At 37.2% G+C, this 24,668-nt stretch overlaps 1 protein-coding gene across 1 annotated transcript in view; it reads left to right on the forward strand.

Annotated features, from left to right (window-relative positions):
* Positions 1–24,668, forward strand: part of LOC127855424 (potassium voltage-gated channel subfamily H member 2-like) — a 132,198-nt gene that overhangs the window by 12,622 nt on the left and 94,908 nt on the right. The window contains exons 3-4 of the mRNA XM_052390968.1: positions 13,181–13,237; positions 19,166–19,401. Coding sequence (XP_052246928.1) covers positions 13,181–13,237; positions 19,166–19,401 — 293 coding nt within the window. The remainder of the gene's footprint in view (positions 1–13,180; positions 13,238–19,165; positions 19,402–24,668) is intronic.

The following is a 24,668-nucleotide window of genomic DNA, read 5'->3' on the forward strand; positions in this document are numbered from 1 at the left end:
ATGTGAATACCATAGTGATCTAATAATCACTATGTATAATAGGTGTTAAACAGTTCTTAAATCATGGACATTTGTGGAACAGTCAATTCTGTGGTCATTTGCTTGTCACATAGTGCATAAGATACATGAAGATTGCTAAGGAGTACTGAAATGGACCTGTTTACGTTATTGTGTTCGACCGACTATGTGACATGGTGTGGGAGACAGTTTTCCCTTGGTGAACAGTTAAAAAAACATCTCTTCTACCTCTGAACCACAGTTTTCACTGTTCTTCAAATGCCTATGTATTTGTAGAATTTTGTTCCCATGTCTTTTCATAGAATAAAGTTATAAGCCGATCAAGAAACTAATTATCCCGAAAGTAGTGCTTTCCTTTCTGGATAAGTCCTTCTTAGAATGTTCAATTGAGTGTAAATGAAGTGAATGTTGCGAGAATAATCTTATTGGAAATAATCAAGCAGTGACTGAAGGCAGGAAGTCAGCACACTCTGTCACACATTTCCATATTTGCACTCATAATGTTACCAGTACAAAATTCCTTTTGTTCAATATTTGTTGGTGTTGGTAATGGGATCAAGGAAATGCATACTTTTCCACTGAAACAGTCACTATAAACTGGAATAAAATTAAGACTATTAAGTAAGCAACCACTTTCAATTTCCCGGACCCTGTAGAATTCTGAAAAAATAAGGACACAGTTCAGTAACCTAGACAAGTTCAATTTTCAGGTTGTTTTAAGCTTTTAAAACTTTAAACCAAGATCAAACCGAAACAGTTGAGTAACTTAGTACATTTCAATGTTGAGGTTTCTTTTAAAGTTCTTGTAATACCTTATTGTCCCCTACCAGTGAAACCGGAGGGGACTAACAGTTTGCAACCCGTCTGTCTGTCAGTCTGTCTGTCAGTCTGTCTGTCAGTCAGTCACACTTTTCTGGATCCTGCGATAACTTTTAAAGTTCTTCATATTTTTTCATGAAACTTTAAACATGGATAGATGGCAAAATGGAGATTATGCATGTCATTTTTTATTTTGTTCATACGTAAAACATTATGGTTGCTATGGCAAAAAATATAACAAAAAATATCTTTTAAAAAGATGTACGACGCTGATTGTGGTTGGAGTTTATGAAAGGTAAAGAGTTCAATGAATGAGATCAAGGATAGCGAATGTCTTTTTCTGTGCAGTTCTTAGCTGCATCACACGCAGTATGGGATGTTACGCAGAGTTTTTACGGCTTATTTTACATTATTACATATTGCTGGTCATAAACCTATAGATACAAAACAGAAAACCAAAAGAAGAATGGAAGTCAAATTAAAACATATGAGTCAACCGGCCACATGCGAAGTTTTCGAACATATTTTAAATATTTATATGCGTGTTCTTCGAACAAACCTGTTTTAGTGGTTTGTCGGGCATTGCTATTTGATTCGATTATTAACAGTATCGAGAATAATCGTGCTATAGCTTAATACATTAGTCAATATGGTGGAATAATTCTTGTTAAATTAATTAAAAATAATATTTATCATGGTATTGTTGAAAACACATTAAGAATCTATTATTGACATACCATAATTATATCGCTGGATATCTTCATTAAACATCTTTCTGGTCTAAAGAAAATTCCAGTTCACCTAGTTCATGCTATGGCGTCTTTATTATGTAACGATTATTTTACTGGCTGCGAACTCCCGTCAGCACATAAGGTAGTCGTGAAGACGCAGAGATGACCTGTATATAAACACTGACATTCACACACACTAACTGCGAATTGACCCTGATACCTCGCGTGTTGAAATGCAATGCATTAAAGTAAGGCCTCGCTTCCACTGCTCTTTATACTTTTACATGTTAACAGGAATATGGAAGTTAGTACTAAATATGAGAACAAAGCCTTTAAGTACAAACGTTCTTGCGCTGGCAATCCTCTGAAAATAAAAGGTGCACGCACAAACTGTATTGATGTTGAGATTGAGTGTAAAACTGTTCTATCTATTAAGCCTTTTCATTAGAGATAAAGTTGTTTCATGCTGAACACGCAGTAAAACAGTGTTACAAAGACGCGGACATGTTTCCAATGTTCTGGTCGTATGCTCAAATGGGATAAATGAAGTGTATTCATTCTGACCTAGCCGCGGAAAATTTTATTTTAATTTTATTGGACAGTTACAAAGGTCAGGTAAGGTGAAAAGCTGGCGTATACATATACGCCGAATTTTTTTTACTGACAATCGTGGAGTTTTACTGGTAGGGGACCATATTGCCTGGCAATCACTTGTTAACTTCTCTATTAGCAGTCTCTTACAGAACTAACTTGTCTCTCTCAGTTCCTTGTAACGCAGATGAATAAACAAGATGTGGAGCATACTGCTAGATGCAATCTAAAACAACTCATTCATTATGTTCCTCAATTTGTGGTAAATGTCAGCATATTGACAGATGTGTTTGTTAGAAGAAACACACACTGTGCACAAATTGGAATCTGTACAGAACCACAGTCAATTTCTGAAGAATTTCTTGATTTTAATTAATGTAAATGTTTGCTATTTGTTAATTGGTCTTCCTTTTTTAAAAAGGTAAATTAAGAAATACCTTTTAGGGTTATCATTGTGTATTTATCACTTTATTAACAATTATTTGCGATTTCGGGCCCATTTGCACCAAACCATTAAATGTCTTAGGAATAAAGAATATACTTAGACCCAAGAAAAAACTCATGGTTTGCAATAAACAGGCTAGCTTTTGATGCTGATATCATGTACAAACTGCTCAAAATTAAGAATGGTGTGATATAAGAGGTGTTTTTTGTTAAAAATTACAAACACTTGGAACTAGAGCTGCAACGATTCACCAACAGCTCGATTCGATTCGATTTCGATTTCAGACACTCTGATACCGATTTTTTCGATTCAATTCATCTTCAAACCTAGTTTTATCATATATTCACTCTTATGCCTCAAAATTAACATTTCTGTTCAAATGTGATTTCAATAAAACACATAAAAAAGAATAGCAAATTAGGAATTATAATATAAAAACTTCTGACTAGAAGATTGTGTTGATTACACAATAATATAAAAAATAAATAAATAATCATAAGAACGTATCTGGAATCAGTTGAATGGTAGTACTATCACTATTATAATTTTACCCAAAACCGCTATAAGCATGTCTACCATTGTGCCATGACAGCATCACCTGTTACCTGTAGGACAAATCACATTCTCTAATAAACTTAACAAAATTCCAACAGAAATAGAACTACTTTTCTGGCTCGCGACTTCAGTTGTTGCACTTGTGCGACCCCTTAGTCTTGCTAAATCAACGTTATGTTCGCGTTTGACATGTTGCATTAGATTAGTGGTTGAGCCGGACTTAGCGTACGCCACATCCGTGAAGCACAGTTTACACTTTGCTTTATCGGTAGGGCTACCATCCCGAAACCCAAAATACTGCCACACTTTTGATTTTAGCTTCTTAGGTGCATCTGATAATTTCAATTTGTCGGCAACAACTTGTTCAGCCATTTTAACGCTTTTTCCGAAAGTAGACCGTAAAGCTCTTATTGATTGGATGACTAAAGTCATAAGCAGCCAATCGCGCGCTTCGTAATTACAGGTAATGATAAAACCTTCACCTTCCCTTATCAATAGTCAGAATACAGCATGCTTTACGTATCTATGTATATATATGAAAATATGTTAAAGAATCGAATCGAATTTGGTAGGTTTGGTATGGTAATCGAATCGAAGCATTTCGAATCGATTTTCGTTGAATCGGATCGAATTGTTGCAGCTCTACTTGGAACATTGAAATACTTTCACAATAATTTTGTTTAAGGTGTAAATATTTTCATTCTATCCTTGATAATTATGATGTATGTGGTCATCAAAGTAAAAAACAAAATAAACATGTTTTGATGATGTTGTTTTCATCCTTGGTTCCATTTTTTATCCTGCATATAACACTAGTTGGCAATGTAGCTAGTCCCAAACTTTACAGGAAATCTTTAACAATAGATGACAGTGGAGTATAGCCTTGACAGTGGAGTATAGCCTTAGTATGTCAGTTTGATGGATTTCATTGAATAAACTATGGCAAAAAAGGTGGCACCCACTCTATCTCAATAGCCTGTAACTGGTGCTGTTTGTATGACATGGAGCACACATTATTGCAAAAAGTGTTGTCCTTGATTGGCATTATCTAATCATGGAGGACACTTCATGCACATGGAGTAGGCACATTTTCTCCAGAACGTGGTGAATTCTGTAACAGGTCTGTGCTGTTTGTTTAACTCTTTCTCACTTTGATGCAAAGTGAAAATGGCTTTTGCAACCAGAATAAAACCAGAGCAGCATGCGTGTAACTCCCAGTCTGTTCAGGTTTTATGCTGTTTGCTGCTCATCAGTGTCTAAGGGTTGGAAATGAACTCTTAAAAACTTGAATCTAGTAAAAAAGGTTTAAATTTTTGATTTTGGTTTTGAGGAGATATTTTACACATGGTTTTATAGGGAAAATATGGGCTTGGACAATTTGTCCGGTTTATGGAGGGTTCCGTATGAAGAGGATCCGGTTTAGAGGGTTTCCACTGTAGGAAAGTTTAATTTTCTGGTTGCTTTAAATATAATGAATGTGCATGTAAAACCTGACTGACGTCTCTATTAGCAGTTTTGAACAGAAGCAATGTGTCTGTCTCAGTTCCTGGTAAGGTAGACGAGTAAACAATTTGTACAGGTTGGTTTTATCTTCTGCATAAACATATCTGTCAATAGGCTGACATTTACTGCAAATTCGGATACTTGATGAAGAAGTTGATACATATTGAATCCATCCGTGAGCCGCGCTCTGAGAAAAGGGTGTTAAATGCTTGTGCAGAAAGTGTCGTCCCAGATTAGCCTCTTCAGTCGGCACAGGCTAATCAGGGACAACACTTTCAGCTTTTAAGGTATTTATTGTCTAAAGGAAGTCTCTTCTTAACAAAAATCCAGTATAGGCGTAAAGTGTCATCCCTGATTAGCCTGTGCGAACTGCATAGGCTAATCTGGGACCACACTTTATAGACATGCATTTAACTCTCTTTTCACGGAGCATAGCTAAATTATTTATTAACTATAAGTCACCATATTCCTAACAGTTGCACTTGAACATACTTTCACAATGACTTTTTCCTAAGCTTTTATAAGTGATTTTGTTTCCATTCTTTCAGTGATTATCACTGAAAAAATGGAAACAAAATCACTTATTAAAGCTTAGGAAAAAGTCATTGTGAAACTATCACCGATAGTTTAATATGACGTCTGTTGTCATCAAAGTGATGAATAATAAAACATGCTTTGAGGATGATTTGTTTACATGTGGTTCCATTTTGTTCCCTGCATATAACCCTAGTTGGCAATATTGTAAGTCCCGGCATTCACAGGAAATCTTACAATAGATGTAGGTTATCATGGAGTATAGCCTATGTCTGTCAGTTGGATGTATTTCTGTGAATTGGTGTGTAAACTATGGCAAGAAATGTGGCACCCACTTGATCTCAATGGCCTGGAACCGCTGCCATTTGGTAAACATGGAACACGCATTAGTCTGAAGAGTGAATGTAATAATTTTAAAATGTAATCTTGAAAGGAATGTCATGGTTAAGATGCAAGAGTGGATGTAATAATTTTAAAATGTAATCTTGAAAGGAATGTCATGGTTAAGATGCAGTTTTCTTGCAAAGTATTTGAAAATGTTCCTTTTTTGCCAATAACTGTGTAGGGAATTCAGATTCTAGACAGCTAATTAGTGTTCTGTGGAAAGACACAGCCAAGCTGGGTGTCTTCTTTTTTATTTGCTTAGGTTAGAACTACTTGTAATCTCCTAATATTAAACAGCCTTTTATAGATTTCTTAAAAGCACTTTAAAGGGATTTGTTCATGGATTTTGGCCTTTTTTTGAAGGTTGCCATGAAATGTTTTAAATTTATAAATGTTAACAGAGGAATAAAAGTTATCAATAATTTTCACTTTTATACTGTGAAAGGACGTTGTTTTCAATATTTGCTGCGCCACTTGTGAAATATTATTTTCTATGTCACTTGTGAATTAAAATAGATATTCCACAAAATTCAACAAATTTTATTTTTATTTTATGTTGACAAATGATTATTTTTGTATTTTTTGCTGAAATAATGACCTCATAACATAATTATGAAAGCAATGTCATTTCACACTTTTAGTTTTCACTGTTTGAAACAGTTAAATATCAGTTTTAATTCACTGATGTCTTTCTATTGATGACTGCTCTTTAAGAAATTTAATCTGTGAAAAAAGCTGGAAAAAATGTTGTCAACAATCTGTCCACGAGTTCCTTTTATACTCATGTTTTGCAGAATGTGGGTTGTATAGGGGAGACAACTTTGTCTGTGTTACCCATTCATAAGTTTGCAGTTTATTCCCTTGGCTCTTTTGACTCTGTTATTAGTACATAGATTAGGTAATGTATGTTTAACCATTTGCCACTTCGAAGCAAAGTGAAAATGGCTATGTGCAAACAGCATAAAATCAGAGTAACTCACAGTCGGTTCAGGTTTTATGCTGTTTGCTGCTCATCATTATCTAAGGTTTGGAGTTGAAGCCTTAAAAAGTTGAATCCAGTAAAAAAGGTATTTAATAAATTTAACTTTCTAAGGGACTACAAATGAGAGAAAATAAGAATCTAAGTGGTAAAGGGTTAAACAAAAAGTTTTGGTTATAAAATTGCTCAGTTCTAATATAGTTACCATAGCAAAGTAAGTTTAAATGTGTTCAGGTGTTCTAACCCTCATATTTGGCCATGCATGGTTAATGCTGACAGGAAAAGTTATTTTAAAGATGAAGACAAATAAAAATAAAAATATATTATATATATATATATTATGAATATGCATTTGTCAATCTTGCAATTATCTTTGAAATTAAAAACCTTTGATGTACATTGTTGTTTTTTTAAACATATCTGGGTTGTTCCAAGAAAATAGTTATTTTGTCTTAAAGGGGCCTTTTCACAGATTTTGGCATGTTTTGAAGTTTGTCATTAAATGCTTTATATTGATAAATGTAAACATTAAATTTTAAAAGCTCCAGTAAAAAATCAAAAATAAAATTTAAAAAAAGGAAAAAAAAGTAGCCCGCAGCAGGGCTTGAACCAGTGACCCCCAGAATCCTGAAGTAAAAACGCATTAGCCAACTGAGCTATCCTGCCAAGCATACATAAGAAGCGTATTTTATACGTTATATAAGGAATCTTCTTAGTTTCCCAAATTCAAACGACAACAACAGAACTCTCCAAATTATTCAATTGTTTTGCGTTGCAACGCTTTATAATTTTTAGGTTTTTAAATCGTCAAAAGATGCAAATTATAATGGCTATATTAGACCATGGCAAATGTTCAGTAATATGTTTTCCTCACACATATCATAACTAAACCGAAATTTTGCGAATCTGTAACAACTTTTTTTCAATTTTGTCAATTTACCAAACCGTGAAAAGATCCCTTTAAACATGGTAGAAAGAGTCAAAGCAAATGCTCTTTTTAGCAGCTAAACATACAGTTGAAACTCGTTGGCTCGAGACCGTCAACAAAAGTTCGAGCCATCCAGAATTTGAGCCAACGGATTGATTATATTTGTTATATACTTATGTTTACTGACAGGAATCTGCAATAGATTTAAATCTCCAGTTGAAGAGTATTTCATACTGCCTAAAATCCGTACTACTTCCTGCTATAGAATTAACAAGAACTAAACAGATAATATTAATTATCCTGTCAAATGCCTTCAAATCAGCCCCATAACCAGGTAACCTTATATCCCAAAAGATATTAGGCTAGATGGCTCGGATTCGCAGACTGACAACAAAAGTTTGAGCCATCCGGAATTTGAGCCAACGGATTGATTATATTTATGCCCCCCTTCGAAGAAGAGGGGGTATATTGCTTTGCACATGTCGGTCGGTCGGTCTGTCGGTCTTTTGGTCCGTCCACCAGGTGGTTTCCGGATGATAACTCAAGAACGCTTGGGCCTAGAATCAAGAAACTTCATAGGTACATTGATCATGACTCGCAGATGACCCCTATAGATTTTGAGGTCACTAGGTCAAAGGTCAAGGTCACGGTGACCCGAAATAGTAAAATGGTTTCCGGATGATAACTCAAGAACGCTTATGGCTAGGATCATGAAACTTCATAGGTACATTGATCATGACTGGCAGATGACCCCTATCAATTTTCAGGTCACTAGGTCAAAGATCAAAGTCACAGTGACCCAAAAAAGTAAAATGGTTTACGGATGATAACTCAAGAACGCTTAGGCCTAGGATCATGAAACTTGATAGGTAGATTGATCATGACTAGCAGATGACCCCTATTGATTTTCAGGTCACTAGGTCAAAGGTCAAGGTCACAGTGACCCAAAATAGTAAAATGGTTTCCGGATGATAACTGAAGAACGCTTATTCCTAGGATCATGAAACTTGATAGGTAGATTGATCATGACTCGCAGATGACCCCTATTGATTTTCAGGTCACTAGGTCAAAGGTCAAGGTCACGGTGACCCGAAATAGTAAAATGGTTTCCGGATGATAACTCAAGAACGCTTATGGTTAGGATCATGAAACTTCATAGGTACATTGATCATGACTGGCAGATGACCCCTATTGATTTTTAGGTCACTAGGTCAAAGGTTAAGGTCACAGTGACAAAAAACATAATCATAAAATGGCTGTCACTACAACGGAGAGCCCATATGGGGGGCATGCATGTTTTACAAACAGCCCTTGTTGTTATATACTTATGTTTACTGACACGAAATCTGCAATAGATGTTAATCTCCAGTTGAAGAGTATTTCATACTGCCTAAAACCCGTACTACTTTCTGCTATTGAATTAACAAGAACTTAACAGATAATATTTATACTTTAATTAATCAATATTTTAAAATAGTTACACAAACAATCAAACGCGTATCATGTTTTTAACATATAATATATAATTGTGTTTTCATGTAGCACATTAATTTTACAGCACGTGTAAGAAACAGCACTAAGAAACAAAACATGAATAAGCACTACACTGTCTATACACATCCCTGAAATATTAAACAGCACTAAATGTATTTATTTATTTGCTTTTTATGCTCCCCAAAAAAAAATTGGGAGGGGAGCATATAGTGGCCGCTTTGTCTGTCCGTGTGTGTGTCTGTGTTTCTGTGTGTCCGTCTGTCCGTGCACAATTTTTGTCCGGGCTATTTCTCAGCAACTAATGACCGGAATTCAATAAAACTTTATGGGAAGCTTCACTACCAAGAGGAGATGTGCATATTATCAGCGGTTTCTGGTCGGATGATTTTTCACAGAGTTATGGCCCTTTGAAATTTTCCATTAACTGTACATATAGTGCAATTCTTGTCCGGGCTATTTCTCAGCAACAAATGACCGGAATTCAATAAAACTTTATGGTAAGCTTCACTACCAAGAGGAGATGTGCATATTATCAGCGGTTTCTGGTCGGATGATTTTTCACAGAGTTATGGCCCTTTGAAATTTTCCATTAACTGTACATATAGTGCATTTCTTGTCCGGGCTATTTCTCAGCAACTTTTGACTCGAATTCAATGAAACTTTATGGGAAGCTTCACTATCTTAAGGAGATGTGCTTATTATCAGCAGGTTCTGGTCGGATGATTTTTCACAAAGTTATGGCCCTTTGAAATTTCCAATAACTGTACATATAGTGCAATTTTTGTCCGGGCTATTTCTTAGCAAGTAATGACTGGAATTCAATGAAACTTTATGGGAAGCTTCCTTACCAAGAGGAAATGTGCATATTATCAGCCAGATCTTGTCCGATGATTTTTCACAGAGTTATGGCCCTTTGAAATTTTCCATTGTACATATAGTGCAATTCTTGTCATAGCTTTTTCTCAGCAACTTATAACGGGAATTCAATGAAACTTTATGGGAAGCTTAACTACCTTGAGGAGATGTGCATATTATCAGCCGGTTATGGTCGAATGATTTTTCACAGAGTTATGGCCTATTGAAATTTTCTATAAACTGTACATATAGTGCAATTCTTGTCCGGGCTATTTCTCCCCAACTACTGACTGGAATTCAATGAAGCTTTATGGGAAGCTTAACTACCTTGAGGAGATGCGCATGTTATTTGTGGGTTCTGGTTAGATGATTTATTTAGAGAGTTATGGCCCTTTGAAATTTTTAAGTTGCGAAACCATCCATCGTATTATTTTGTCCAAAGTTATGCCCCTCAAGACGTTTCCTTTTATCTGAATATATTGTGCAATATTGTGACAAAAAAAACTTTGGGGAGCATCACCCGTCTCCGACGGTTTCTTGTTTAAGAATGACATGATGTCAATATGTGTTATGTCAATAAAGTGTCCTATAGACAGAAACTTTTCTATTCAATGAAGTTGACACTTTAAATGTTATGATGCAGCCATTCCAGCCATAATAATATTATGCATCTACAAAAAACACAAGATTTGATACAGAATGTCATCTTTTACTTAAATCAATTAACAATTTACTTGATGACTTGTTTGCAATTATGGCGTGGCTTTAATCAAGTGTTCCTAATTGATTAACAACTGTATGCGACAGAAGCAAGTTCGACCCAAGCAAACAAAAGAAAGTTTTAAAATTGTGATCAGAACTGTACAAATAGTTCGAGCCATCTGATAATTTGACCCTCACCAATTTGAGCCATCTGACAGAAATTTATATAAATATATAGAAATAAAAAATCTGTGCTTCTGTGAGAGTTCAAGCCTACCGGAAATTCAAGCCAAGGGAGTTCGAGCCATCGGGTTTCCATTATGTTAATTAACAGGCCATCCTACTAATTATACTTAATCTATCGTAGGTGGTATGTAATTTTTAGAGTCAATAATTATTTCTGTTCATGTTTGAATGAGGAATACCAGCCTTTAAGGCAGGGCTTTCCACAGGCTATTTAACGATCCCTCGCCGGGGCGCTTGAATTTTAAAATCAGAGTCCCCTGGGTGCTTGAAATTTTCCGATCAGTGTATTTTTCAGTAAAAGAAAGTGGAGATTGTAAAACAAATCAAGGTTTCTCTATCAGTGTAACAATATTCCCTGTTTTAAAAGAGCACTTGGTACCTACTTTCACAAGTAATCGCCCTAAACACCACATGGGGTAATGGATAATCCACTGATAAGACGTGCGTATCGATTATTCTAGCCACATTACACAGTCATTTAAATGCTGACAAGGATGTATCAGTTAACTTTCCAGACTTTAAACTGTGATGTTCATCGTCCAATCTGTTATGGGAATGCTTATGAGGGCGGGGTTAACTATCGACCATTTTTTTTTTTTTTGGGTCATCCAGCTAAGAAATTTCACAGTAAAGTCGAGATATAGAGCGAATATTACTATGAAATAAATGCCAGTAACTTTCTTGCTAATATGGCTGGAAAGTGGGCAGAATTTAAAAAATAATACAAGTTATTAAAGGATATAAAAACGCGGAAAAATACCGGCCGCGGCATAGACGTCGCCGTCTTGATAATCACGTGATCACCCCCTCTGCCTATGACTCATAATTAATAAGATAAATTTATTGCATGTGGTAAACAATTAATTACTTATAGCGAGTAAGTTGTGCAAATTGTTATTACAATTATGCGATAACAATTTAATTCCAGTACATGTATATTTCATCATGTCCATTGCTAGAACTGATTCACCTCGTTTTTCTGACATTTATTCGACACGTAATGCGCTATAACAAATTTTCCTTGAATTAATTACGCACACTTCTAAATGTTAACAAGTTTCCCCGATAATGGGAATTTCCGTGTTTACTATTAACTGAGAAGTTTCCCTGATAATGGGAATTTCTGTATATTACTATTTCCCCGATGGTGGGAACAATATAAACGCCAAAATACCCGCTTTTGGTATGAAAATTTATTATCGATGTAAATATATGTACAATCCTTGTATCGAAAAATAGTTCATCTCTAAGTAACGAAGTCACGTCGTTAGTAACGACGTCCTGTCTATAACGTTACGTCATAAATCGACGTTACGTCATGGAACCAATTCGCTGGTACCAATTAAACGTTCAAATCTAATGTCCACTAAATGTTTTGTCCGATAATCGATACTTAGAAGTACTGATGATGGCAACCGGCGGTAAACCTTATGGACTTGGACAACGTGAATTTCATGCATAATTCCGTCAAAACATTTATTCGACTCGTGCTGTGTTTAAACAAATGATCGTTGAATTCATAACGCAACTGTTAATATTTGTTGAAATCTCAAATGGGAATAATTAAATTTGAAATCCGAAACCCATTCCCGTAAGTTGATGTTAACGCGTTTTTAATCCGAAACACACTTCCGAATGTAAATGTTACTGCATCGTTAAAATATTCTTGCTTCAAATTAGCAGGGCAAATTTATTTTGTGTCCAATCTTTTTCTCAATTAAAAAAGGCACGAAAATTATGAAGCATGCACAACGTCGCGTCAAGCGTGCGTGTATTGAGCGTTTTAACAAGCACACAACACGTCAGGGGATTGACGCATGTTCAGAGGCAATATTTCATCAAATCTATAAATAGTCACTTTAAATGTATTTGATACTATAGAAAAATGGCAAGGTTTGTGTTAAAGAAATAGTTGAGAGCTTTTATCGTAAATATTTACCATAAAGTGATTTATAAAAACAGAAAAAACGGGATTATCGGGTAAAAAATTGAAACTTGACAAGTAGTAAGTATATAGTAATAGAGTCGGGTTGAAACGGATGTATTGGGGAATCGTTCGAGTCGGGATTTTACTATCTGTGTGGGAAAGTTTTAAAGCAATTAAACAATATAAAAAATTATACATATTTTTAAATGACTGGGGGATTTTCTTGAACAGTCATAGCGCACCAAATGACGTCTTTTGACGCTGTTTTTCTTTGAGTTATAACGCACCACAGAACGTGAATTGACACGTTAAATTAAAAAAAAATTAACGCCGAACCACCCCTATCAGCCCCGGGGCGCCTGACAAAAATCCTGTGGAAAGCACTGCAGCCTTTAAGGAATCAGGAAATCTTTAATTTTTAATTTTCAGGAATGTGCCCTTTACCAAATCAGAAATTCTTTTTTTTCAGACATTAGGACTAGAGTGAATAATAGTAGACCAAGATCGAATACACTCAACGAGAAAGGTGAGCGAAGGGAAAGATATATGTCAGCTTTTCCCTGCACATGTTTTGTTGCTCACCTACTGTCACATTATAATGTCTTTATGTGTATGTTTGGAAACATGCATGAGTGCTTACAACTGTGTTGGCCATAATCAATAAGCTATTATTTTTAATTTAATTCCCAAATAATGTTTATTTAGCATGGTCCTTTTTTTCTAAGGGAAGTTGTTTCTTAGAGAATTTTAAATTCTCTCCCCTGACAAGTTGGGTCTATCATGGGGAGAAACTGCTGAGATAAAGTTTCTTAATAAAGTTTACTTCTCTCCCCTGATTAGTTCCAACAATTATGTAATATCTTTTTACCCTTAGAGCTTATAGATATGCATTTTGACGCATTTCTAGTTCCTTAGAATATCAAAGTTAAAGACCTTTCTTAATAGATTCAAGTACTGAAGGCTTAATTTTCTACTCTTTTGGTTAGTGAAGAGCAGCAAACAGCATAAACCTGAACAGACTGCTGGTTGCATACAGCCATTGTCTGAGTGGGAAAGGGTTAAAAAGATATTTGACAGATGTTTTGATTTTAAAAATAAATGTTAAAAATTTAAATGTTAAGAATTTAGAACAAAGGTTAAATTGTTTTTTTCATGAGTGTTTTTCATATGTACGTTGTTCATCCACTGCACAAAAAGTTTTTATGTACAAAGCAACGCCATTATACCATATTCCATTATATCCGGATGTCCAGTATATCCGTATATCTTAAGTTGGCAATGTGCTCAGAGTGAGCTTTTGTGATCGCTTTTTGTCCGTCATGCAGTGTCAACATTTGCCTTGTAAGCACACTAAAGGCCACATTTCTTGTCTGATTTTCATGAAACTTGGTAAGAAGATTTGCCCCAATGATATCTTGGACATGTTCGAAAATGGTTCCAGTCGGTTGAAAAACATGGCTGCCAGGGGGCAGGGCATTCTTTCTTACATGGCTAGAGTAAAACCTTGTTAACAGTCTAGAGCCCACATTTATAGTCAGACCTTCATGAAACTTGGTAGAACATTTGTCTTATTAATATCTTGGATGGGTTTGAAAATTGCTCCAGATGGTTGAAAAACATGGCTTCTGTGGGGGTTCATTTTTCCTGATATGGCTAAAGTAAAATCTTGTTAACACTTTATAGGCCACATTTATTTTCTATCTTTATGAAACTTGGTTTGATGATTTGTGGTATTGATATCTTGGACGAGTTTGAAAATGGTTCCGATTGGTTGAAAAACTAGGCCACTAGGGGGTGGGGCATTTTCCCTATATGGCTTTAATAATACCTTGTTAACACTCTAGAGGCCACATTTCTTGTCTGAGTTTCATAAAACTTGGTCAGAAGATGTGTCCCAATGATATCTACAAGTTTAAAAATGGTTTCAGTTGGTTGAAAAACATGGCCACCAGGGTGCGGTATTTTTCCTTATATATGGCTATAGTAAAACATTGTTAACCCTCTAAATGTCACATTTATAGCTCAATCTTCAAGATCCTTGGCCAGAAAATTTGTTTTAATGATATCTTGGGCCGCACAGAGGACATGACTTGTCAGTTCCTTTGTTTCTCAGGTGAGCATCTTTGGGTCTTTCAGGCAATCTTGTTTTTAAAAATCTGCCTCAATATTTTCAATCAAAGTAATGAAGTGATGTTGGAAATTAAGTGTAATTTTAGTCTGCTTTTGATCAGTACAAAGAATTTACAGGAAATACATTAGAAATTAACATTTGTGGCTAGCCTTTGTTTATTTAACTTTAATGCTTAAACCTCTCAATCCTTTTTGGATTACAATAATAATAAAAAACTTTAAACTTGAGCATTTGATTGAACGCCTATTTCTACGTATAAAACATATTCAATGGCGTTGTACAATATAAAATTAAAAAAATCTAAACACAAATTAAAAACAAACACAGGTACACCACGTTTTACCTTAAAAATTTGCAAAAAAGTCACTGAACAAGTATGTCTTAAGTCGTTTTTTGAAAGTGTCTATTGAAGTACATTGTCTTAAACTCAAAGGTAGGTTGTTCCATAGTTTTGGACCTACAGTGCTGAAGCTTCTATCACTGAATGATCTTTTCTTGTTGAAAGGTACATTGAAACAGCCTATTGATGATGCTGATGATCTTAGATTGCGTTTAGAAATCGGATATTGTGTTAAGGCATTTGAAAATACTTAGATTGACTAAGACGTTTTGTATAACATATGGATATAACACATTATGCAGTAAGGTAGGTAAATAACATGTTTTGAGATTGCCAAACAATGCTAATGCATGCATATGAACGCATGAATGACCTGAGAAATTATATATGGCGATTCGAATATATATATATATATATATACTTGATCCGTGGATCCTATGAACCGCAATATTAAAGAGTTGCAGTGTAGTGCATTGCATGTTTATGTACACATTTTCTCATTCTTATACAGTTGTATAAGCAATGCATGGTACCTATCACATTTTCTGTGCACTTGTATATTCTTATGCATGTTGGTATTTGCAGAATGCAAGACCGATTTGAAACATCCATGCTCAAAATTTAGCTGGTATGGTTGCACAATGTTATGCTGCATCACTAAAATTTTCAACTTGGCCAATCAAAGCGTATAATTGTATTCGTTTAAGGCTTTTTCTCCAACCTTGTTTTGGCTTTTGATAAAGGTTATTAAACGTCAAACCTGGATCAGAAAGCTATACAAAAAGCATAAACAGGATTTTCAATGAAGGCAACTGATATCAGAATGTCTCTGTGCGTAGTTGATATGATGTATGCCATGCAACAGGGAAGCCATGGGTTTGATCTCCACTGTGGCATAGTTGATATGACGTCTGCCATGCAACAGGGAGGCCATGGGTTTGATCTCCACTGTGGCGTAGTTGATATGATGTCTGCCATGCAACAGGGAGGCCATGGGTTATATCTCCACTGTGGCGTAGTTGATATGATGTATGCAATGCAACAGGGAGGTCATGGGTTTGATCTCCACTGTGGCGTAGTTGATATGATGTCTGCCATGCAACAGGGAGGCCATGGGTTTGATCTCCACTGTGGCGTAGTTGATATGATGTCTGCAATGCAACAGGGAGGTCATGGGTTTGATCTCCATTGTGGCGTAGTTGATATGATGTCTGCCATGCAACAGGGAGGCCATGGGTTTGATCTCCACTGTGGCGTAGTTGATATGATGTCTGCCTTGCAATAGGGAGGTCATGGGTTTGATCTCCACTGTGGCGTAGTTGATATGATGTCTGCCTTGCAATAGGGAGGTCATGGGTTTGATCTCCACTGTGGTGTAGTTGATATGATGTCTGCCATGCAACAGGGAGGCCATGGGTTTGATCTCTACTGTGGTGTAGTTGATATGATGTCTGCCATGCAACAGGGGGGCCATGGGTTTGATCTCCACTGTGGTGTAGTTGATATGATGTCTGCCATGCAACAGGGGGGCCATGGGTTTGATCTCTACTGTGGTGTAGTTGATATGATGTCTGCCATGCAATAGGGAGGTCATGGGTTTGATCTCCACTGTGGCGTAGTTGATATGATGTCTGCCATGCAACAGGGAGGTCATGGGTTTGATCTCCACTGTGGCGTAGTTGATATGATGTCTGCCATGCAACAGGGAGGCCATGGGTTTGATCTCCACTGTGGCGTAGTTGATATGATGTCTGCCATGCAACAGGGAGGCCATGGGTTTGATCTCCACTGTGGTGTAGTTGATATGATGTCTGCCATGCAACAGGGAGGCCATGGGTTTGATCTCCACTGTGGCGTAGTTGATTTGATGTCTGCAATGCAACAGGGAGGTCATGGGTTTGATCTCCATTGTGGCGTAGTTGATATGATGTCTGCAATGCAACGGGGAGGTCATGGGTTTGATCTCTACTGTGGCATAGTTGATATGATGTCTGCAATGCAACAGGGGGACCATGGGTTTGATCTCCACTGTGGCATAGTTGATGATGTCTGCAATGCAACAGGGAGGTCATGGGTTTGATCTCCACTGTGGCGTAGTTGATATGGTGTCTGCCTTGCAATAGGGAGGTCATGGGTTTGATCTCTACTGTGGCATAGTTGATATGATGTCTGCCTTGCAATAGGGAGGTCATGGGTTTGATCTCCACTGTGGCGTAGTTGATATGATGTCTGCCATGCAACAGGGAGGCCATGGGTTTGACCTCTACTGTGGTGTAGTTGATATGATGTCTGCCTTGCAACAGGGAGGTCATGGGTTTGATCTACACTGTGGTGTAGTTGATATGATGTCTGCCATGCAACAGGGAGGCCATGGGTTTGATCTCTACTGTGGTGTAGTTGATATGATGTCTGCCATGCAACAGGGGGGCCATGGGTTTGATCTCCACTGTGGTGTAGTTGATATGATGTCTGCCATGCAACATGGGGGCCATGGGTTTGATCTCTACTGTGGTGTAGTTGATATGATGTCTGCCATGCAATAGGGAGGTCATGGGTTTTATCTCCACTGTGGCGTAGTTGATATGATGTCTGCCATGCAACAGGGAGGTCATGGGTTTGATCTCCACTGTGGCGTAGTTTATATGATGTCTGCCATGCAACAGGGGGGCCATGGGTTTGATCTCCACTGTGGCGTAGTTGATATGATGTATGCAATGCAACAGGGAGGTCATGGGTTTGATCTCCACTGTGGCGTAGTTGATATGATGTCTGCCATGCAACAGGGAGGCCATGGGTTTGATCTCTACTGTGGCGTAGTTGATATAATGTCTGCCATGCAACAGGGAGGCCATGGGTTTGATCTCCACTGTGGCATAGTTGATATGATGTCTGCCATGCAACAGGGAGGCCATGGGTTTGATCTCCACTGTGGTGTAATTGATATGATGTCTGCCATGCAACAGGGAGGCCATGGGTTTGATCTACACTGTGGCGTAGTTGATATGATGTCTGCCATGCAATAGGGAGGTCATGGGTTTGATCTCCACTGTGGCGTAGTTGATATGATGTCTGCCTTGCAATAGGGAGGTCATGGGTTTGATCTCTACTGTGGTGTAGTTGATATGATGTCTGCCATGCAACAGGGAGGCCATGGGTTTGATCTCCACTGTGGTGTAGTTGATATGATGTCTGCCATGCAACAGGGAGGCCATGGGTTTGATCTCTACTGTGGCGTAGTTGATATGATGTCTGCCATGCAACAGGGAGGTCATGGGTTTGATCTCCACTGTGGCGTAGTTGATATGATGTCTGCCATGCAATAGGGGGACCATGGGTTTGATCACTACTGTGGTGTAGTTGATATGATGTCTGCCATGCATGGGTGTGATCTCCTCTCTGGGAAGGTTCTTTAGATCTGTCAAAAGACACCAAGTACTGGTTATACCCAGGAAATTACTCATTAGTGTTGCAATTAGCCTAAGACTCCTGATGCAATCACACTTTTAAAGTTTGTCATTAAATGCTTGAAATTCATAAATGTAAACATTGGAACTAAACAGCTCAAGTATAAAACAAGAATAACATTAAATAAAGAAAAATAGTAATCCTCAACTGGGCTCGAACCACTGACCCTTGGAGTAAAAGTCTAACACACCACTCAGCCATCTGTGCTCATATAGTGAATAGTGTGTTTTATACTTTATATAAGCAATCTTTGTAATGTCACAAAATATAACGTTAACATACGAACTTTCCAATTTATTCATTCATTTCGCGTTTGTAACGCTTTATTATTTTTTATAGTCAAAAGATGCATATTATGAATATTTTAGAGCATTGTAAATGTTCAGTATTACTGTTTCCTTGCAAATATCATCAATAAAATGAAAATTTGCAAATCTGAAACTATCTTTTTCAATTTTGTCAATGTTACTTGAAATAAATATTGATTATTGAAATTAATACTGTTTTCTAATTTCTAGTAGGCAACCACATAAAAGGGAACCAGCTTAACCAGGCAACCAGTGACTCGGAGCTTAACAACCTCCGCCCTAGGGACCTGCAGGGGGGCAGCGCGATAGATCTCACAGAAGCGGAGAAGTTGAGGGCGCTGGAGGGAGTGGATGGCCTTGACAGTCTCAATAAGGGGGCCAAGGGCGGGGCCTTCCTGCCCGGAGTGCGGGACATGAAGCAGAACGTGTCTGAAAAAGTGGTGCAGGTGAGATGGGTGTGAGTTGTTGGTGAATCATGTTGTGAAGACTGGGCTTTATGCTTGTGTGTAGAGTGTCTTCCCAGATCAGCCTGTGTAGTCTACATAGGCTAATCAGGGTACAAACTTTCTGTTTTATGGAATTGTTATTTTGAAGAATTTCTTGTCTAAACAAAAATCCAGTTTAGGGTAAAAGTATTGTTCCTGAGTAGCCTGTGGGGCACATGCATTAAGCCCAGTTTTCCAAGAACGCAGTTCAGTTATTGAGTTGTATCCTTGGGTGTGAATATATATGGTGTATCAGTAATTTGTGTTAGAGAAAATAGTGCAGATACGCTGTGCTCAGCGATATAAGATGTCAAAGATGTGTAAGAGAAAGTATCGCAGATAAGCTGTGCTCAGGGATATTAGATGTCCAGCAGACATTCCCAAAATAATTTTAAGTCCACAGGACATCCAGTCCGGTAGTCTTAGATAACTTGCAGGACCGGACTGGGATTCATAGGACCGAAACATCAACAAACATATATATTGTATTTATATATTTGCGAAGTTAGGTGTTATGTTGTTCGGCAACAACTCAGATGCTCCATTAATACTAAGTGTTGGTTGTTTTCCTAAGTCAATAAGTTGTATGGTTACATATTTGTTTTCTTAATTCCAGGGGTGTAAATTGACCCAAATTTGAAATCTGGAAAATTAAGCTAGGGGTCTGGGACCGCAGGACCCCAACGGGGATTAAGGGCCGAGTCCCTATGGGGGACACCCCCGTGGCCTAGCTTATTGTACTTTTTTTTGTAGTATTTCTAGTTGCAATTTCTGGTGACTACAATGCGAAATATTATAAACCATACCATCCGTATTACCGCATGTGTATCGTCATTCTATAAAAATGTTATAAACGTCAAAAAAATAAATTAAAATTGACAAATCATACTGTAACCGAATACGACAGTCCGAAAACAAATACATGTTTTGCATATATAATAAAATGTGCTTTATACATATCGTTTGAATGTAAAAACTGTAAACGAGTAACCAGTAACCTAGCAAATATGTAATCAATATATAATTCGGTTAACATATTGCTTTACAATATGCTACTGCAGTGCTTAACATTGCTATAAATCGATCACTTAAAATTTCAAGATGGCGGATATTTGCAGCATTTCGCCCTAATCGTAAGATTTTTCGGAAAGTAGCGAAAAGGTTTCGTCAGTTACCTTTCATTCTTTGCCAGCCACTAACCAATTAGAAATCTATAAATAAAAGACAGGACGAAATTGGTAACAAGCCCAAATTTCCGAAATGCCCAGGAATATTCGTTCTCAAATGATCGCACACTGGAACAAATTCTATAAAATAAATCAACTTTTCTTCTTGAATTATTTTCTGGACAGTAGGACCGGCAACATGGCATTTTCAATCGGACCTGTCTTTAAAACGTCGGTCAGGTCCGACGGTCCAACACTTTTTGGAATGTCTGGTTCAAGATGTGTCAGAGAAAGTAGTGCAGATAAACTGTGCACAGCGATATTAGATGTCCAAGATGTGTCAGAGAAAGTAGTGCAGATAAACTGTACTCAGCGATATGAGATGTCCAAGATGTGTAAGAGAAAGTAATAATGCAGATTAGCTTTGCTCAGCGATATTAGATGTCCAAGATGTGTCAGAGAAAGTAGTGCAGATAAGCTGTACTAAGCGATATAAGTTGTCCAAGATGTGTCAGAGAAACTAGTGCAGATAAACTGTGCTCAGCGATATTAGATGTCCAAGATGTGTCAGAGAAATTAGTGCAGATAAGCTGTACTAAGCGATATTAGATGTCCAAGATGTGTCAGAGAAACTAGTGCAGATAAGCTGTACTAAGTGATATTAGATGTCCAAGATGTGTCAGAGAAAGTAGTGCAGATAAGCTGTACTAAGTGATATTAGATGTCCAAGATGTGTCAGAGAAATTAGTGCAGATAAGCTGTACTAAGCGATATTAGATGTCCAAGATGTGTCAGAGAAAGTAGTGCAGATAAGCTGTACTAAGTGATATTAGATGTTCAAGATGTGTCAGAGAAACTAGTGCAGATAAGCTGTACTAAGTGATATTAGATGTCCAAGATGTGTCAGAGAAATTAGTGCAGATAAGCTGTACTAAGCGATATTAGATGTCCAAGATGTGTCAGAGAAACTAGTGCAGATAAGCTGTACTAAGTGATATTAGATGTCCAAGATGTGTCAGAGAAATTAGTGCAGATAAGCTGTACTAAGCGATATTAGATGTCCAAGATGTGTCAGAGAAATTAGTGCAGATAAGCTGTACTAAGCGATATTAGATGTCCAAGATGTGTCAGAGAAACTAGTGCAGATAAGCTGTAGTAAGTGATATTAGATGTCCAAGATGTGTCAGAGAAATTAGTGCAGATAAGCTGTACTAAGCGATATTAGATGTCCAAGATGTGTCAGAGAAACTAGTGCAGATAAGCTGTACTAAGTGATATTAGATGTCCAAGATGTGTCAGAGAAACTAGTGCAGATAAACTGTACTAAGTGATATTAGATGTCCAAGATGTGTCAGAGAAATTAGTGAAGATAAGCTGTACTAAGTGATATTAGATGTCCTAGATGTGTCAGAGAAACTAGTGCAGATAAACTGTACTAAGTGATATTAGATGTCCAAGATGTGTCAGAGAAACTAGTGCAGATAAACTGTACTAAGTGATATTAGATGTCCTAGATGTGTCAGAGAAATTAGTGCAGATAAGCTGTACTAAGCGATATTAGATGTCCAAGATGTGTCTGAGAAACTAGTGCAGATAAGCTGTACTAAGAGATATTAGATGTCCAAGATGTGTCAGAGAAAGTAGTGCAGATAAACTGTACTAAGTGATATTAGATGTCCAAGATGTGTCAGAGAAACTAGTGCAGATAAGCTGTACTAAGCGATATTAGATGTCCAAGATGTGTCAGAGAAAGTAGGTGCAGATAAGCTGTACTAAGCGATATTAGATGTCCAAGATGTGTCAGAGAAACTAGTGCAGATAAGCTGTACTAAGTGATATTAGATGTCCAAGATGTGTCAGAGAAACTAGTGCAGATAAGCTGTACTAAGCGATATTAGATGTTCAAGATGTGTCAGAGAAACTTGTGCAGATAAGCTGTACTAAGTGATATTAGATGTCCAAGATGTGTCAGAGAAACTAGTGCAGATAAGCTGTACTAAGTGATATTAGATGTCCAAGATGTGTCAGAGAAAGTAGTGCAGATAAGCTGTACTAAGCGATATAAGATGTCCAAGATGTGCAGAGAAAGTAGTGCAGATAAGCTGTACTAAGTGATATTAGATGTCCAAGATGTGTCAGAGAAAGTAGTGCAGATAAGCTGTACTAAGCGATATTAGATGTCCAAGATGTGTCAGAGAAAGTAGTGCAGATAAGCTGTACTAAGTGATATTAGATGTCCAAGATGTGTCAGAGAAACTAGTGCAGATAAGCTGTACTAAGTGATATTAGATGTCCAAGATGTGTCAGAGAAAGTAGTGCAGATAAGCTGTACTAAGCGATATTAGATGTCCAAGATGTGTCAGAGAAACTAGTGCAGATAAGCTGTACTAAGCGATATTAGATGTCCAAGATGTGTCAGAGAAAGTAGTGCAGATAAGCTGTACTAAGCGATATTAGATGTCCAAGATGTGTCAGAGGAATTAGTGCAGATAAGCTGTACTAAGAGATATTAGATGTCCAAGATGTTTCAGAGAAACTACAGTAGATTTCGCTTAATTGAATAACCCATTTGTCAAGTCCGAATATTCAATTATCCGGAGTATTCATTTATACGGAATCAATTATATTTTCAAATGTTTTCACTAACCAGGTGTAATCCTCCTGGAAATTGTGCTTTTCATGAATAATCAAAACATCGTTTCGACACGTCAAGCGTTTAATAAAGTTAATGTTGGAATTTAATATTGAATCCATTATATTTATAATATAAATGTTTTGTTGAATTACCAAATGAGAATACAAATTTTGTAATCCAAAACACACTTTCTAGGTTTAAATAAAACGTCCACATGTATTCCCTTTGCCCCCAACAAAAAGCTAGCGAAAACTATGCAGCAATGTACAATGTCACGCCATACGGTGCGTGTTATGATTTTTCCTATTTTCATTTTATTGCTTACCCAGCGCTTACGCTAGCAACATCTATTGCTCATGTATTGTCCTGGTAAAAAGCGCGCGAAAATTAGCGTGGGTGTATATACACTGTCGAAGGAAAACTTTGTAGCGAAGAGAATGCTGTATCTTTGACGCCATGCTCTTTCAGGTAGTTTAGTTTTGAAATAGGTAATGTACTGTGTACTGATTTATCGGAAAATCTGGTCAATACTGGATTTAATTTTGGTTATTGTGAAAACATGATCAGCAGTGTTAAGACTGCGATGTTTTGACAAATGTGTGCGTTTTCGATTGTTTGACATGTTTTGATATGATTTACTGCGACGCATTTGTCATAGATGCCATACGTCGCGGATCGTCTGGGACAGTCCCGGAAATGCATACCGTAGGTTTCCACGTATAGCGCGCTCCCGTGTATAGCGCGCAGGCTGTTTTTTTAATGCAAAAATGGAGAACAAATATTTAAAAACAATAAAACCAACAAATCGGACCGAAAATGGCCGCCATTTTTCTATTGCACAGTCCAATAATCCGGGACATTGGAAAGCTTAATTAAGCATTCAAAATAGGAAGTGTCATTATGATTAGGAGCATGGGTTGCATAGCACTATACTTCATTTACAATTTTGTAATTTTCTAGCAAAAGATTAACAGTCCACGTGCATTTTGTGAAAACGTGAGAAAATAAGAATTAGTGTTCATCGTGTGATTTTTCCTCGGGGAAAGCATGGGCATTACCGGTTAATTTGAATGTGGCATGGGAGACAGGGATACAATTGTTGAGGTACACCACTGTTCAATGTTCAATATTTATACACCCAAAATGCAATTGCATATCTTCACGTTCTCATGCATATCTTCACGATCTCAAGTGTCAATTAGTTTCTCAAATATCAATAAGCGTCTTAACAAGTCGTGGCACATATTACTCAATAACATCTGCCAATTACGAAGTGCAAAATGACCCCCTTTCACACCTAACGTTACCCGCAAAAAAGACCTCGTTCGCACCTACCCTTGCCTGCTCTCCGGAATGTCGACAACAATCCCCATCGGAATTCATCAATAAAGAAGTGTAAAAACACAAACAAAGAAATGTCCGCAAGT

The sequence above is a fragment of the Dreissena polymorpha genome, chromosome 13, assembly GCF_020536995.1.
Source record: "Dreissena polymorpha isolate Duluth1 chromosome 13, UMN_Dpol_1.0, whole genome shotgun sequence".
In the NCBI taxonomy this organism is placed as follows: Eukaryota; Metazoa; Mollusca; class Bivalvia; order Myida; family Dreissenidae; genus Dreissena; species Dreissena polymorpha.